At 39.4% G+C, this 16258-nt stretch overlaps 1 protein-coding gene across 2 annotated transcripts in view; it reads left to right on the top strand.

Annotated features, from left to right (window-relative positions):
- Nucleotides 1-16258, top strand: part of SRGAP1 (SLIT-ROBO Rho GTPase activating protein 1) — a 263884-nt gene that overhangs the window by 231181 nt on the left and 16445 nt on the right. For both annotated transcript variants that reach the window (XM_045829578.1, XM_045829577.1), the window contains exons 16-18: nt 8667-8772; nt 11647-11871; nt 14465-14544. In XM_045829578.1, the coding sequence (XP_045685534.1) occupies nt 8667-8772; nt 11647-11871; nt 14465-14544 (411 nt within the window). The remainder of the gene's footprint in view (nt 1-8666; nt 8773-11646; nt 11872-14464; nt 14545-16258) is intronic.

The raw sequence follows: 16258 nt of genomic DNA, 5'->3' as shown, positions 1-16258 counted from the left end.
AGCCTTAGGTATTCAAGAGGGCAGAGCAACCCATGTCACTGTGTTGTGATCCCGTTTGTGAGAGAGGGGTCCGAGAAGGAACAATGCTGCTTGCTCAGCTTTCAGTCACTTCCTTCACTACCCACAAGCAAACTGGACCCTTCTGGTGTTGATTCCCAGCAGGGTGTTTTTGTGTGTGCTCTAGGACCCCATGGGCCTCTGCAATGAACTCTCCTGTGAGACTGGGAGTTTCTCCTGCCGCCTCAACCCCACAGATTTTTTTGGTCAGAGGTTTTGAGGCTTTATTTCCCCATACTGGAACCCGGGTTGCAAGGTCTATCCACATCCCATTGTTCCTGCTCACAAATGTGGGACCACCCAGTCTGCCAGCCGCAGCATTGTGTGCCCTGGTCTGGTCCACCAGCTGCCACCTTGCCACATGTCCTCTCCACCCCAGCTGCCTGTCTCTGCCACTCCTACCTGTCTGCATGAATTTTTCTTCTTTAACTCCTTAGTTGTTGGACTTTTATACAATTCAATTTTCTGGCAGTTCTGGTTATTTTTTGTTTTTAAATGTGTTGTTTGTTTTTTTTTGTTTTTTGTTTTTTTTCTGGTTGTACAAGGAGGCAAAGTATATCTACCTATGCCTCCATCTTGGCCTAAGTCCTCTTTTGATTTCTTCCTTGATCTCATTGTTGACCCATTCATTTTTTAATAACATGTTATTTAGCTTCCATATCTGTGTGTCTTTCAGTGTTCATGTGATTTATTTCTAGTTTCATAGCATTGTAGTCAGAGAGTATCCTTGATATGATTTCAGTCTTCTTAAATTTATTGAGACTTATTTTGTGTCCTAGCGTGGTCTGTCCTAGAAAACATTCCATGTGCACTTGAAAAGTACATATATTCTGCTACTTTGGAGTGAAATACTCTGAAGATACCAAATAAACCCACTTGATTTAATGTATCATTTAAGACCACTGTCTCCTTGTTGATTTTCTGCCTGGAAAATATATTCATTGAGATCAATGGAGTGTCAAAACCCTGACTGTGTATTTCTGTCAGTCTCTCCCTTTCTGTCCATCAATATTTGCTTCAGAAATTTAGGTGCTCCTTTGTTAGGTGTGTAAATGTTTACTAGGGTTATATCCTCTTGTTGGAGTCTTCCCTTTTTCATTATGCAGTGTCCTTTGTCTCTTACTGTTGCATTGGTTTTAAAGTCTATTTTGTTGGATATAAGTACTGCTATCCCAGCTTTTTTTTTTCCTTTCCATTTGAACAAACTATCTTTTTCCATGCCTTTACTTTTAGTATGTGTGTATCTTTTGATCTGAGGTGGGTCTCTTGGAGGCTGCATATATGTGGATCTTGTTTTCTTATCCATTCAGTTATCTTATCTCCAGTCTTTTGGTTGGAGAATTTAAGCCATTTACATTTAAGATGATTATTGATAGATATGTGTATATATATAGTGCCATTTTGTTGTTTGGCTATTTTCATTTTTTTCTTTTGCTTTTTCTTCTTCTTCTTAAAGCAAGCCCTTTAAAATTTGTTGCAGTATTGGTTTGTTGTTAACAAACTCCTTTAGCTTTTTCTCGTCTGGGAAGCTCCTTATTTCTCTTTCAATTTTAAATGATAAGCTTGCTGGTTAAAGTAGCATTGGTTGTAGGTCCTTGCTTTTCATCACCTTGAGTATTTCACGCCACTCCCTTTTGTCCTGAAATGTTTCTGTTGAGAAATCAGCTTGACAGTCTAGTTGGTGCTCCCTTGTAGGTAACTACCTGCTTTTCTCTTACGGCTTCTAGGATTCTTTCCTTGTCTTTAAGCCTTGTCATTTTAATTATGATGTATCTTGACGGAGGCTTCTTTGGGTCCAACTTATTTGGAACTCTGTGAGCTTCTTGGACTTGTGTGACTTTTTCCTTCACCCGGTTAGGGAAGTTTTTAGTCATTATTTCTTTAAATGGGTTCTCAATCCCTTGCCTGCTCCCTTCTCTTTCTGGTATTCCCATAATGTGGATATTGTTCTGTCTCATGTTGTTCAAAATGTTTCTTAAGTTCTCCTCATTTTTTAAATTCTTTTTTCTTTTTGCTGCTCTGCCTAGGTGCTTTTTTCTACCTTGTCTTCCAAAACACTAATGCAATCCCCTGCTTCGTCTGACCTACTGTTTATTCCTTCCGATGTGTTTTTTTATTTCAGATATTGCATTCTCTATTTCTGACTGGTCATTTTTTTAATGGTTTCTGTCTTTTTTTCATGCTGTTGATTTTCCTTATAATCATTACTCTAAACTCTATCTGGTAAATTGCTTGCCTCCATTTCAACTAACTGTTCTTCTGGAAAATTCTCTTGTTCTTTTATTTGGGGCTTGTTTCTTTGTTTTCTCCTTTTGGCTGCTTCTTTGTATTTTCAGTCTCAGTTGTTAAACTGATCAGAAATATAGCCTTAAGTTGTAATCAGCAACCTGGCTGAAGCATCACAGGGCAGAATAATTCCTGCACGCAGGGCTATTGCTTCCCTTCAGGTTGATGCTACTTGGAGAGGAGTCCTGTGCCTGAGAAAGGTGGCTTCTGCAGGATGGGGAATGACTCAGCACAGGTATCCTGGTGACTGTTCCTTCAGTTCTCTCCCCAGAGTCACCAGCCCCAGACTCTCCTCAAGTGTCTCTAGTCCACTCTGCCCTCCCTTGCAGGAGCCCAGAGTAAGTGGCTGCAAATGAAATTTTGTGCATTGGCCTTTTAAGATGCTCTCAGTGTCTCCAGCCATCTCTCTCTGGCAAACAGAAATTCTGCTCCTTTCATTATTGGCTGTTATCTGGGTCCCTTTACAGCTCTGGTGCTGTAGGCTGGGGAGCCCAGGTTGGAGTTTAGACCCCATACTTCTCAGGGGTAACTTCCCACCCTGGCTGCTGAAATTCCCTCCAGAACTTCAGCTACTGCCCATGGGAGCCCAGCCTGCCCTCTCACAGCTCCTGTACACTCTCTACCAGTCACACTGTGGTGAAGGGGTTTCTTCTCTCTGTCCGTGGTTATAAGGCTTCTCCCAGCTAGTGTTCAGGTGGTTATTCAGGATGACTTCTCTACAATTTAGTTGTAACTCGTTTGGTTCTGGAAAAGGTTAATGTAGCTTCCACTTACTCCTCTGCCATCTTGGATTTCTTGAATTGTACACTTTAAATGTGTGAGTTACATGATATATAAATTATATCTCATGAAATCTGTCATTAAAAACTTTATCATACTATATTTGCTATTTATAAACCACTTTTAAATTTAATATTATTAATGTTTCCCCATGTAAGTAAATATTTTCAAAATACAGATTTTAGTTGCCATATAATGTTTTTTATTATATTTAACAAATTCCATAGTTTTAGAAACTTAGATTGTTTTCAGGAATTTTACAATGATATAAAATACTATGATGAGACTCTTAGTATATAAATCTATTTGCTTGTTTTAATTTTTTCATTTAAAAAGCTTTTGAATTCTTTTTCTAGTACTCTAGTGTATGTTTTTGTTACTAAAAACTATTTCAGCTTCATTGCAAACATGGCAGTTTTCTCTCTGAACTCTAAATTTTTTTGATGTATTATAACAATTTTCTTTTATGCTTAATAATGTTTTCTAGGCTTAGTATCTGAACTGAATAGATAAAGCTTCCTAGGCTAAGACTCAGTTTCTTCACTTACTATAACATGATAATTCAGCAGAAGGAGAAACATTATATATATATTTTTACAGTGTTACTAATTAACTAGGAAAGAGCACAATGGCTTAATTCACAGAAGTCAATCTATTAATAGTTAGTGAGAGTTGCTAGCATTTCCTTCCTTATCTAGAACAGCAGCTGGTATCTCATCTCAAGACTAGGCTAAGATCCATCCAGATGTACTAGAACAGCTCTTCGTTTTTCTCACTATTATATACACAAATTATTTAATTCTTTGATATTATTAGAACCTAACAGTGAACCTAACTGCCCAGCCTATTAAATTCACCTTGAATGCTGCTTTTGGGGCTGTAGAGCTCAGAAATGTTTGTGTGCTAGCTCTTAAACCATTTTAAAGGTGGCCATTAATTTCCTTCTCTGTCTTCATACCTGAGGTTAAATTTGCATCTTGTGATTTATTATTTGTCTTCTGTCAACCAATATTTATGCAAGTAGTGCCACAGAAGAACTAGTACTTTCCAATAAAGGCCATTTGAACTTTTTGCCGTTTTCTAAGCATCTTGTGCTTTGTGGGGAATCTTTCACATGCATTTACACAGAGCTGTCAAACCCCCACGCTGGGAAGTTGGGATTTTTGACATGGGAACCTTGCCGTGCTAGAAAAGGAACATAAATTAGCCTGCAGAGCTTAGAGCACATGACCAAGATTGGATGAATGCTACTTTTACCTAATTACATAAGATCTGAATTGTGGAAACAAAGCCCAGCATAAAGGAAATTCAAGTGAAACACTGGTTTTCCTCACTGACAACTTTCCTGGAGGGAAGGAAAGATCTATCTTTTCATGCAGCTTAAAATTAAGAAAGACCTGAATTGCCAAATTCACAGTCAGCAGGGATGCCCATTAATCAGAGTGTCCTTAGCAACCTGGACTCGGGAGACTAAATGAGTCATTTGTGCCAGAGTAAGATGGCTGAGGGGTGCATGCTGCAAGCCTGTTGAGCAACCAGTCAGGTAATGCCCAAGTCCTGCTCACAGCCATCGTGGTTTCTGACGTCTTTGCAACAGAGAGATTAGCTACTAATTCAGGAACGCCAGCCACTCCGGTTTGCTTTGATTTGTGTTTACTGTAGGTGCAGAGAAAGTATGCCTGACTCACTGAACTTTAGCTGGTCTTTTTGGTGTCACGTGTCTTTCATTCCTGTTGCTTTTCTCTCTTAAATCTTTCATTTGCATCTCGTAGTACCCTTTCCCAATCTTTATTTTTAATTGTGGTAAAATACACATAACATAAAAATTTATCATTTTAACTGTTTTTAATGTAGTTTTGGGCCCTTAAACCATTCATCTCCAGATATTTTTTGTTATCCCAGATTGAAACTTTGTATCAATTAAGCAAAAACTATGTATTTCTCCCTTCTCCTAATTTCTGTCAAGCACCATTCTGGTTTTTGTCTCTATGAATTTATTCTAGATACATTGTATAACTGGAATCATACAATACTTGTCTTTTTGTGTCTGGCTTATTTTACTTAGCATAATGGCTTCAAGGTTTATTCAGTTTGTAGTGTATATAAGAATGCCATTCCTTTTTTAAGGCTGAATAATATTTTATCAAATATATATTCCATCTTTCCATCAATGAACATATAGGCTATTCTGCCTTCTGGCTATTATGAATAATGGTGGTATGGAGTTGATATGTAAATATTTGTTGCCCCAATTCTTTTAAAATAAAATTTGAAACTGTCTTTATGAGGTAAGGGAACTAAATTTAGAACTGAGAGAAAGAAACTAGAGGACCTTCAAATCACATTAAGCCCCTTGAAAGTAACGCCTGTGTCCTCTTCTAGCCTGAAAATGACTTGCACCCTATGGGATTTGACGAAGATTAAAGATCAACAATGCATTGAAACGTGTTCCTTTTGCATTCTTTCTTTTCCTTTTCTTTTTTCTTTAAGACCCCAAAGCTAGTTTCCAGCTGCTGAGAACCTCTAGCTGATAGTTGACCATAACCTTACACTGAGGATTAGCTTGGAGAAGCAGTACACTTAACTCTTGAAATATTCCCAGATCCTCAGTAAACAATGGCAGAGTTTTGTGTTGTTGTTTTGTTTTAAACTATACCTTTATATGGCTCTATAAGTGGCTGGAAAAGAGTAGAAGATATTGCCATTCAGGGGACCATTAATGGGACAATTCATCTTTATAGTTTATTATTTACATTAATATGTTAAACTTTGTGACTGCTTTGTTTTGAGACATGAATGTAAAGTCATTTATGCACACACAATTTTTAATGACCAAGGGAATAAATGCTAGTAAATCTCAATGTATACTCTTCTTTTTTTCAATGTATACCTTTAAGAATGACTCTTTGTATATATAATTTCACCTTTGAGAGATTTTGTTTGTTTGTTGAGATAGACTTTCTAGATACAGGTATGCTAAATTATATTAACTGAAAGGAGCAACGGTCATTTCTTTTAAAAAATCAGTTATTTCAGATAATAACCTTTTAATGATTTAATTTTAGATAATGAAACAGTAATCTAGCTATCCCTAAATATATAGCATTTATAGATGCCAAATGACCCCCTCCTCCCCTCCCCATTAAACTCTCAGTGAGTTGTACATTACTGCTTCTGTGGGTATTTCAGCTCCTCTCTCTGCAATGTGGGTTTGCTGAGTGGCCCGTGATGCTGTTGTGGGAGACACACAGGTGACTCTGGGATGTGTTTTGGTCCTACTGAGACCCTAGGGCTGAACTAGGTGGAAACAATGGTAAATTTCATTATTGAGTTCTTGTGGCCTGAGTAAATTTACATCCTTGTTTAGTAACTTTTTTTAAAGCCCTTTATTCCTGCTTTTCAGAAAAAAAAATCAAGATCATTGCATGGAAAGTAAATTAAACAAAGTACTTAAATTCAACAGATGTGCCCGTAACCTACATTGTTCATTTATAGTTTTCTCATTCTGAAATACTTTACAAATTAAGTCAGGATATAAATGTACTTATTTCAATATTACTGAAATCACATTATTATTAATTATAGGTTTATGTTGAAAAGTTCAAAGTGTTATAGGAATGTTAATTGGATGATCATATTTGACTTACTTTCTGATTAGAGTTTCCAAAACTCCATTTTCTACAAATTGACAGCAATAGTTCCGGCTGTGGCATACTCAACGATGGGAATGAAAGTGATTTGTCCCAAGGATACTGATCAATTATTTGTTGTTTCGCAAATTCATCAATGGTTAAATGAGAACATTCCTAATACACTGTTCACTTTTTCAGCCATGCAGATAGAAAAATAAAATGCCTAGGTAACTGGGTGGTTTGATAAGTGGGAAGTAGGTGGGGTCAGCACTTGAGATTTCGGGGACCTGTGCTTGGCACGAGTAAGTGAGGCAGTGGCTCTCAGCCTGGGCTGCATAGAAGAATCTTGGGCATCAGCATTTTTTAAATCTCCTTCTGTGATTCCAAGTCAAAGTTGAGAACCCTGGGTTTAAGAAGAATTAGAATAGGAAACTGAGTCAAGGAGAGTACTGTGATGGTCCAGTAGAAATAATAAAGATTTCAATTAGGAAATGGCATGGAGATAGATATTCAGGGGGGTAGAAACAACAAGGCTTATTATGTCCCACACGAGTAAGAAAAATGAAGCTGAGATAACCATCTCCGTAAGAGTGGTACCCTAACCTTGGGGCTGGATGAGGTTGCTGTTAAAGAGAACCAGGTAGAGATCCTTGGGGAGTGAAAACTTCATTTGTGTATGGGAGGAGGTGAAAAAAAAAGGAAATCTGAGAAGTGGAAAGAGATTCAGTTGGCTATACTGTCAGAAGCTAAAGCCTTTCAAGCAGGATACATGAATATCCCAAGAGCAATTAAAGAATAAATGTAGTAATAAGAAATTATAGTAAGCTTTAAATTTTTTTGAAAAGTTTTTCTCATATGTGTGCTTATTGGATGTGTTCAAAGTTGTACTTCATAAAGATAGCTTGAAATCCAAGAAAGACAACCAGACTTAGGAAACAAAACACAGGTTCTAGTCCCAGCTCTGCCCCTCTAGTCCGCTGACCTTGGATAAGCCACTCCCCCAGTTCTCATTTTCCCAGTCCATTACGTGTGGATGACAGTGCATGCCATGCCCATTGCACAGTATTGTTTTCCACATTAAATTAGGTAATGAATCTGAAAATACACTGTAAAATACAGACCATTATGCAGATAATGGATTATTAACAGGAACCTTTTTGCTGTTGATCATAAGCACTTTAATACTGAGATGCTTTGGACAATATATATTCCTGGTAAAGAGGTAAAATGATACTAGAAAGTCCCAGATACCCCTCTCTTCAGAGAGCTCACCATCCTACAGGGAAGGCAGGATAAGGGAATAAATAGCTGGAAACACCAGGGTGTACGTTCTGTGAGAGCAGGAACCCTATCACTGATGTACTCCTAATGCCTAACTCTGTGCTTAAAACCAAGTAGGCTCTCCTAAAATATTTTGTTTAAAAATTGATGAAATGATATATTGCGAAGTAAAAATCATATAAATAAAATACTACGGTAGTTTCAGAGAAGGGACTGCCTGAATCATAGTAACAGAAAAATAAATGTATGACAAATCCATGAATAATGGGGTGAAGGAGAACATCCCCCAAAGGTAATCTAGTTAACATGGAGCGAAAAAGGAGTTGAAACCTTATCAGATGCAAGATCTAGAAATAGCAGCAAGTGAAAAATTATTTTTAAATCTAGAAGACTCTGACTTGTGCAAGGCTGAGACCATGGAAGTCAGAGGGAGCGAGGGTGGGTCAGAGGAGAAGCCTTCAGGAATGGCGTTACTCCCAGACTGGTCACTTACTCACTCTGCTGGTTATGGCTACATTTCACCCAAGGTCCGAGGACTGCTTATGTTCACATGTAAAATTTGGTCCTACAGTGTTGTGCTTTAAATGTGGCAAGTGAAAGGATCCTCACCATGCCCGCTTCTGTCTGCAGGAGTCGATAATCTCTATGAGAGGGCGCTTCACATCCGCAAGCTCCTTCTGACCTTGCCCAGGTCGGTCCTTATAGTGATGAGGTACCTCTTTGCCTTCCTCAATCAGTAAGTACCCTAATACCAAAATGCCCATCTTAACTCTACTGGCACAGCTCTGAACACTGTCTTTGTTCCTGGGTTCTGCAAAATGTAAAATGTACGCTGGGTTCACTTATCAGCACAGCACCAGATGATTGAATACAGACTGAAGGGACCTTTTCCCTCATCACATCAAGGTCATCGTGTGATAGATGAAAGGTGTGGAAAAGCTGGTCAAAAATGCAAAATTATACAAATATAACTAAAAAGAACACTTTTGGTGAAATATGTGTATTTCAAACTTTCATCCAAAGCTAATGAATGTCATGAATGTTTTTGTCAAAATGAGGTAAGCCACCTATTCACTGCAGAAAATTTCTGTGGTTTTTAACGTTGTAGTCAGGGAAGGAGGGGAATTGTAGAAGAGGCTTATACACAGACCCAGAAAAGAATTTCTGCAAATTCAGTATAATGAGACCTTTTTAAGCAAAAGTTATCTCTAAAACCTCTTTTTAAAATGTAACAGAAGTCTTAAAAATCACTGCTTATTTTTGAAGAAACCGCTTTTAATTTAAGCAGTTTGATTTTCAGTACTGATACAGGGGCTCTGTTTTAAGCATATCTTCCCCAAGTTGTATCTCAGAGTCTCCTTGCTCTTCAGTGTTTCAGTTAAGCGATTGCAAATAAATCCAGGGCAGCTAGCTTGGGGACTTGCCTTCTCATCCTGGCATGGCTTCTCCCTTCCTAAAATTAGGATGTGTTCTCTTCTCATTTCACTAGAGGCTTTGAGTTCTCCAAAGCCATGGGGATTTTTTTTTTTTACAACCCTGTTGACTGTTCCCAAAATCATGCCCACTCAGGCTGACCCTACAAACCTGGTAGCATACACTGGGGAAGTACTGACAGGGAACTATCCAGAATGGAACTGAAACATCCACAAATGACAGAAAGGACCCATTTGTACAGAAGTCACCACTGGAAACAAGCAGCATCTAGAGGAGTGGGTATAAACTATGTTTAGGTTAAATAGAAGCCATAAATTTTCACCTTAAAATAGGCCTACTGAGTCTAATCACTGTGTTGTGTGCCTCAAACTAATATAGTTTTGTGTGTAAACTGTAACTGAAATTTTTAAAAACATTTTTTTTAACATTTTTTTTTTTTTATATTAAGCCTAGTCACCCAGGCAGTTGTAAAATCTGAAGGCTTGCCATTTTCACCTTTACTTGCCGGTGCCTCCTATTCCCTGGTACGGAGTGCCGTGCATTCCTGCAGGTCCTCTCTGTCCCCGCTGCCCTGTCCAATTCTCCCGATACACCTGAACAAAGCTGACTGTGAACCAATAACCCACAACAGACCAGGAAAGCAGGCTGTGAATCAATGAAGTTCTTGAAACCTGAATCTAACTCATCACATATCGCTTAAGAATGGCCAGTGTGACAAGGGTCAGGCAGCTGGAATTGCTCCCAGCATTTCCACCCAAAGATGCCCCCTGGCTCCCTGCACCTGCCTTCCTTTGGGGACAGGATGGAGCCCCCAGGGCAGGGTGCTCGGGACAGGAATTTTGAAAAGAGAATCTGCTTATTCTTTTTCAATTGTGAAATCAAAACATACATAAATAACATTTTTATGTCAAGTTTTCGCTTTTTAAGCCAGCACTGAATTAAAGACCCAGAAAGATTAACTGACTTTCCCCATGGAGCTTAAGTTTGTCTTTTGAAAATTAGACCATTCTTACTCTGAATCTCACTACTCCCCCCTGCATCCATTTTCAAGATGATCTGTAACATGAGCGTGGCTGTTACTGTGAACTTTTTTTTAAAAGATCGTATGTTTGAGAAGTGGCAGAAGGGAAAGACATATGTTGGCTGTGGAAATTATGCTTTTGTGTTTTCTCTTTTCTAGGCTATCTTATTTCCAAAAGAGGGTAAAGTGTCATGTCATGTGGTTTCTCAGTTTCTTTGTGTCTGTCACTGTCTCACAAAGGGAGTTTGGTATCTTCTTTCTCCTTCCATTTGTCATCTGTGCAGGGGGATTTTACATTTCAAGATTGACATTTTATACACTGAAAGATAGCATCTCCAGGTGGAACGGTGCCTTGGTCATGTGTTAGGCACACAGCATAAAGAGCTGGCTTATTTTGAGTCACCTGTGGAAAATATCTTACGAATATCCACTGAACTGAATTTAGAAATTAGTAGTAGACAACTGGAAATCTCCCAAAAGTCTGTAGTGTCCCAGCTTTAAATGGAACTCGAGAACTGAGGGTTCTTCTCCCCTTCTCTTCATGTTGGTATTCTTACCCAAAAGCAAATTCCGGTATTTGGAGTTGTTTGCTTGCTCTCAGTGGTTACAAAGAATAGGTGCTTTGTTTTCCTCCAGGCTTTCCTCAAGACTGATAGGAGAAGACTGCAGTCTGAGATGGTTTTGAATAGGGGGAGACCAGTTTTAAAGATCTCCCCCTATTCAAAACCAGTAGCAAAAGTATTCCCCCTAGTAGCAAAGCTTTGTGGCGTTGCTACTGTCCTTCCCAGATTTCTGCAAGCTGCACTTAGAGCCTGACCATTATGTTTACCAATGAGACTCAGTGGATTCCCGTTTCCACCGTAGTAGAGATTATCTCAAGTTCTCTTGTGGCTTTGAAAAATACCACTTAATTAAGTAAGTAGGACTTACACTTCCCTTTCAGTTTCTATCTGGCTGAAGGGTTGTAAGTCTTATTTTCTTCAGTGTTTTCTGAGCCAACGTAAAGTAAGATGGAGTATTGTTTTATTCTAATAACAACAACAAACAGAAAATGTTTTAGATCCCTGTGTTTTGGAACATGGAATATCTTACGAAACATTGATTTTCTTTTTCCCCCCTTATTCTTTTATAACCCTGCCTTGCTTCCTGCCCAAGTCTTTCACAATACAGTGATGAGAACATGATGGACCCTTATAACCTGGCCATTTGCTTTGGCCCAACATTGATGCCCGTCCCAGAAATACAGGATCAAGTGTCTTGCCAGGCTCATGTGAATGAAATTGTCAAAACCATCATCATCCACCATGAGACCATTTTCCCAGATGCCAAAGAGCTGGACGGCCCTGTTTATGAGAAATGTATGGCTGGAGATGACTACTGGTAAGTTCAAAAATGTTAATCCTCCTCCTCCTGGGAAAATTATGAAAGTATAGGTACCAATTAACTTCCTCCCTCCCTCCCTCCCTCCCTCCCTTTCCTTTCCTTTCCTTTCCTTTCCTTTCCTTTCCTTTCCTTTCCTTTCCTTTCCTTTCCAAACCCTTGTGTCAAGGGCTGACTTGCAGTAGATCGCAGTGGAATAATGGTTTGTCGCCAGGTTCCCCACCAATGTGAGTTGTGTAACGGCCAAGGGAGGGCTGGAATCCCAGGGTGAGGAGCTCTCCCCAAATTGTGAGACCTGGGTCCTGATGCCTGGGCACTGTGTGGGATTCTAGATGTCAGCTTTTTAACAAAAAGAATTGAGTATAAACTGCCATTGCTTCCTATTGACAAAAAAGCAGCAGCAGTAGGAGCACCTGAGCTGGACTGGAATGCCCAGACCCACAACAACACTGGCTTCTTGTTACAGAAACTCGTATTCCTCCCTTCCTTTTCCCCAAGGATGGTCTTTTTACATACATCCTCCTTACCATGGCTTTTCTAGAGAATAAAGGTTTTGATATTCTATAGAGCTATTTTAATTTTTATTGTTACATCAAGAGAAGATAACTTGGAATTGACAGATTTTATTTTCGTTCTGAAATAGTTTTAATTCTATATAAAGTGGTTTCAAAATTCTCATTTTTAAAGAGGCTCTATCAACCAAATGTATTTTTATTTGTACTAATATTACTCTAAACAATTGTGGTTATTTTGAGCAAATTTATTACATTAATATATTGTTAGGATAACAATTTATCATGTTTTATTTTTTATTTATTTGTTTTTAATTGAATTTATCAGGGCAACATTGGTTAATACAATTATATAGGTTTCAGGTATAGAAGTCTATAATGTATCATCTGTATGTTGTATTATGTGTTCACTACCCCAAGTCCAATCTCCTTCAGTCAGCATTTATACCCCCTTTACCCTCTTATACCTCCCCACACCCCCTTTCCCTCTGGTAATCACTTTTTTTTAATACAGCAGTGTAGACACATTTCATTAAAGTGATAAAAAATGGAGAGTGTGTTGAATACTACCAATGATAGAAATACTACCAATGATAGAAAACCCTAAAAGGTATATGTTCACTATTTGATATGTGGGTTCCAGTTTCTAGGAAATCACATACAATAAAAGTAGCTATGATTTCTTGAGCCCCTACCTCGTGCCAGCTACTCAATGCATATGACCTTTTAACTCCTCACAATCACTCTACCAAGTAAGTTAAGAGAGACCTAGGAGCCTGCCAATGCTTGATGGTAACTGGAGACGTCCCAGGTCTGTCTGATTCCAAAACCCACATGAGCCCCTCCCACTCAGGAGCCACCTCCCAGCCTATTTCAGAAGCTGCCCTGCACAGCTCAGATGTGGGAGCAGCTGGCAATAAACTTGTCTAAACCTTCATTCTCCACCCTCCTGGGAACTCGCTGTTTCCGTTGCCTTACCAGGGATTAAGTAGAAGTAGGATAAGTAGCTGAAAGATCTTAAGTAACTAAAGATACACTTATTTTTTTACTGAAACCTCAGTAACATCTTAAAACACAGTGTGGTCATATGCATTAAGAAAACTGAGAGTTGACTCTTTCTAGAAGCACTGCTTTCCAAATTAACAACAAGTATGACAGATGCCAGTTCTACTATTTATCCAGCAATTTTACACATGAAATTAGGTGCAAAAATATTTACTTGAGCACGTAACTATGTACTGACTGAGCTTGGCTCTGAGAAGATAAATAAGTATGTGGATGTCTGATCAGTATTATTTGATGTGTTGTACTCTTAGACTTTTTGTGGTTGCTACTTTTTTACAGAATAAAAGCCCCATAATAAAGAGGCTTGCAGCCATTACACGTGCTTGCCTATGTCTTTCCCCATACGTAGTGCTCTCCATGGGCACTGCTCAGTTCAAACAGGGCATCAGCAATACTGTAGTTACTCTTGTGACCCAACATCAACAGTGTAATTGGGTTTTAACAGTAAAGTCAGGTTTGTATCTGTGCCCAATACACGTTCCATTTATCCGCAAGCATTTGAGGAGAGGGGGTTGTAGTTGTAAAGGGCACGTTTTTTTGAAGGATCAAATCATAACTCTCACACAAATATATGGTGAACATCTGTCAAGAAAAGATGGAAAAAATACAATCAATTCAAAGAAGAAATCATTTTATTCAAAGCCAACAATTTATATGAAGTGAGGAATGTTGGAATGAATTTACAAAAACTGGTACATCCATAGGGCAAAAGTCATATTCCCCTAGAACGCAACACACTTTCATTTCTATGGGTAAGAATTATTTGTAAACACTACAAGTTGTCTGCAAGTTAACTTTGTCTTTACAGACTTGTAAAAGGACCTTTGTGTCAGAGACCAAAGACACACCCTCCCACAGGACCAGATACTCGTTGGAGGCTCCAGCATTCCATTCAAAGGCTGCCCAGTAACTGTCCTGCCATTCCAAGTCTTCTGTTTTGCCTTGCAGTAGCAATTGTTCATTTCTGAAATTCTTTCCACTTTGGCTTCACATGGATTTCTATTTCCGCCCCACAGCGACAGCCCGTACAGTGAGCACGGCACCCTGGAGGAAGTGGACCAGGACGCTGGCACGGAGCCCCACACCAGTGAAGATGGTACGCCCCGGGGTCATGCCGTCATAACACTAGTCTTTATATCTTTTTAAAGAATTGCTTAAATGAAGAATTCAGTAGAAACAAAAAGTGTGTGCAGAGTATGAAGAATAACGTTACAGTGAACACTCTGGAATCACCACCAAGTTTAAGAAAAAAGCCATCACTCCCCATATCCCATGGCCTTCCCCACCCACACGCGCAACCACTGCATGTCTGTGTGTTTAAATGGTTTGTTGTTTCATTTTCTATTGTATTGCACTTTCTGTAAGTGCAATCATACTGTATATATTTTCCCTTATTTTTTTCCACTCGGTGTTACGTTCCAGAGGTTCATCCACATCGTAGTGTACACTTATGATCATCTAATTTTCTGTAGAATGTTTTATTGTATTTATCTGTCCCATCACTGATGAGTTTGTGGGGTGTTATCTATTTTTGCCACTAAAGGCAGTGCTGCTATGAATATTTTGAACATGTATCCATCCCACTGCAAACATACAGGAGTTTCTCTGGGATAGACCCACCTAGGAGTAAGTGTGTCTTCAACCTTGCTAGATGTGCCACACTGTTTTTGAGAGTGGCTGGAATGAGGTGCAGTTCCACCAGCGGTGTATCAGCATTTCTGCTGTGCACATCCATCAACACTTAGTTTAATTCGAGTTTCTGTGGTTACCAATGAAGATGTTTTAAAATACAGTGTGTTAATAGGAAATTTGGGGTATAGTAAAGAAAACAGGTCAGGAGATGATTGCCATTGAAGGTGCTGTTTCTGACAGTTCCCTAGAGGAAGGACCACGTCACACCTTGGGTGGCCACAGGACTGCAGCAACAAGGTCTGTCAGAAGGCAGGGAGAGGGAGCAGCTGAGCCAGAGCCTTTGCTGTGGTTTCCACAGGAACGGGAGAGGCCAGATAAGCAGGTCTGAAAGGCTCTTGGGGCAGAGGCACTGTCTCTCCTTGTCTGGTACCTGGCCCCGAGGTTATCTGGACAGGTGGATAGTGACCTGGAATGTGAGAGCCCCAGGCAGGAGGTGGTTGGGTGCAGCTCCAGATGGTTGGATTGTATTTGAAGTGCACTCTCTGGGTGAGCTGTTTCCTTCCTGTTGGAACCAGCTGACCCTGGGGAGGACAATCCGTCCCTGCAGGTCAACAAGGCCCCGGATGTCAGAATACAGAAAATTTTAAAAAACATGGTTAATACAGATACACTCATTTTGATGTGTTTAGATTTCTTTTGCGAAATTCCTAGTAAGTCTTTTGCCCATGAACACCCATTTGCCCCATTAGTTTCACTGAGTTGTTGGGTTTTTTTTCTTGATTTACTTTGGTTTGGCTTTGTTTTTGTATTTGGAGGGTTTTTCCCTCATTTGTAAGAGTTCATTGTGATTCTGGATTGGGTCTCTCATTGGGTTTATGTTTTACAAATACCTTCTGTTCTGTAGGTTTTCTTTCATGTGCTTACTATGACTTTTGCTAAAGAGAGGATCTTAATTTTAAAGGAGTTAAAGGTTCTTTCACTTTGTGTCTACTTTAAGAAATCCTCCCGTGCCCTGAAGTAATCAAGAGAATTCTTCCATGTTCTCTTTTAGATCTTTTTGTTTTCCACACATAGGTCTTCGTTCTCCCAGGAATTTAGTTGGAGGTACGGTGTGAGGTGTGCGGCAGTTTCTTTTTCTCCACATGGATCCACCCTCGTCGTCCCGGCTGCCTCAGCGT

This window comes from Phyllostomus hastatus, unplaced genomic scaffold, assembly GCF_019186645.2.
Source record: "Phyllostomus hastatus isolate PE091 unplaced genomic scaffold, TTU_PhHast_1.1 phas_scaffold_93, whole genome shotgun sequence".
NCBI lineage: Eukaryota > Metazoa > Chordata > Mammalia > Chiroptera > Phyllostomidae > Phyllostomus > Phyllostomus hastatus.
The sequence above is the reverse complement of the archived record's forward strand: the minus strand, read 5'-3'. Positions and strand labels throughout refer to the sequence as shown.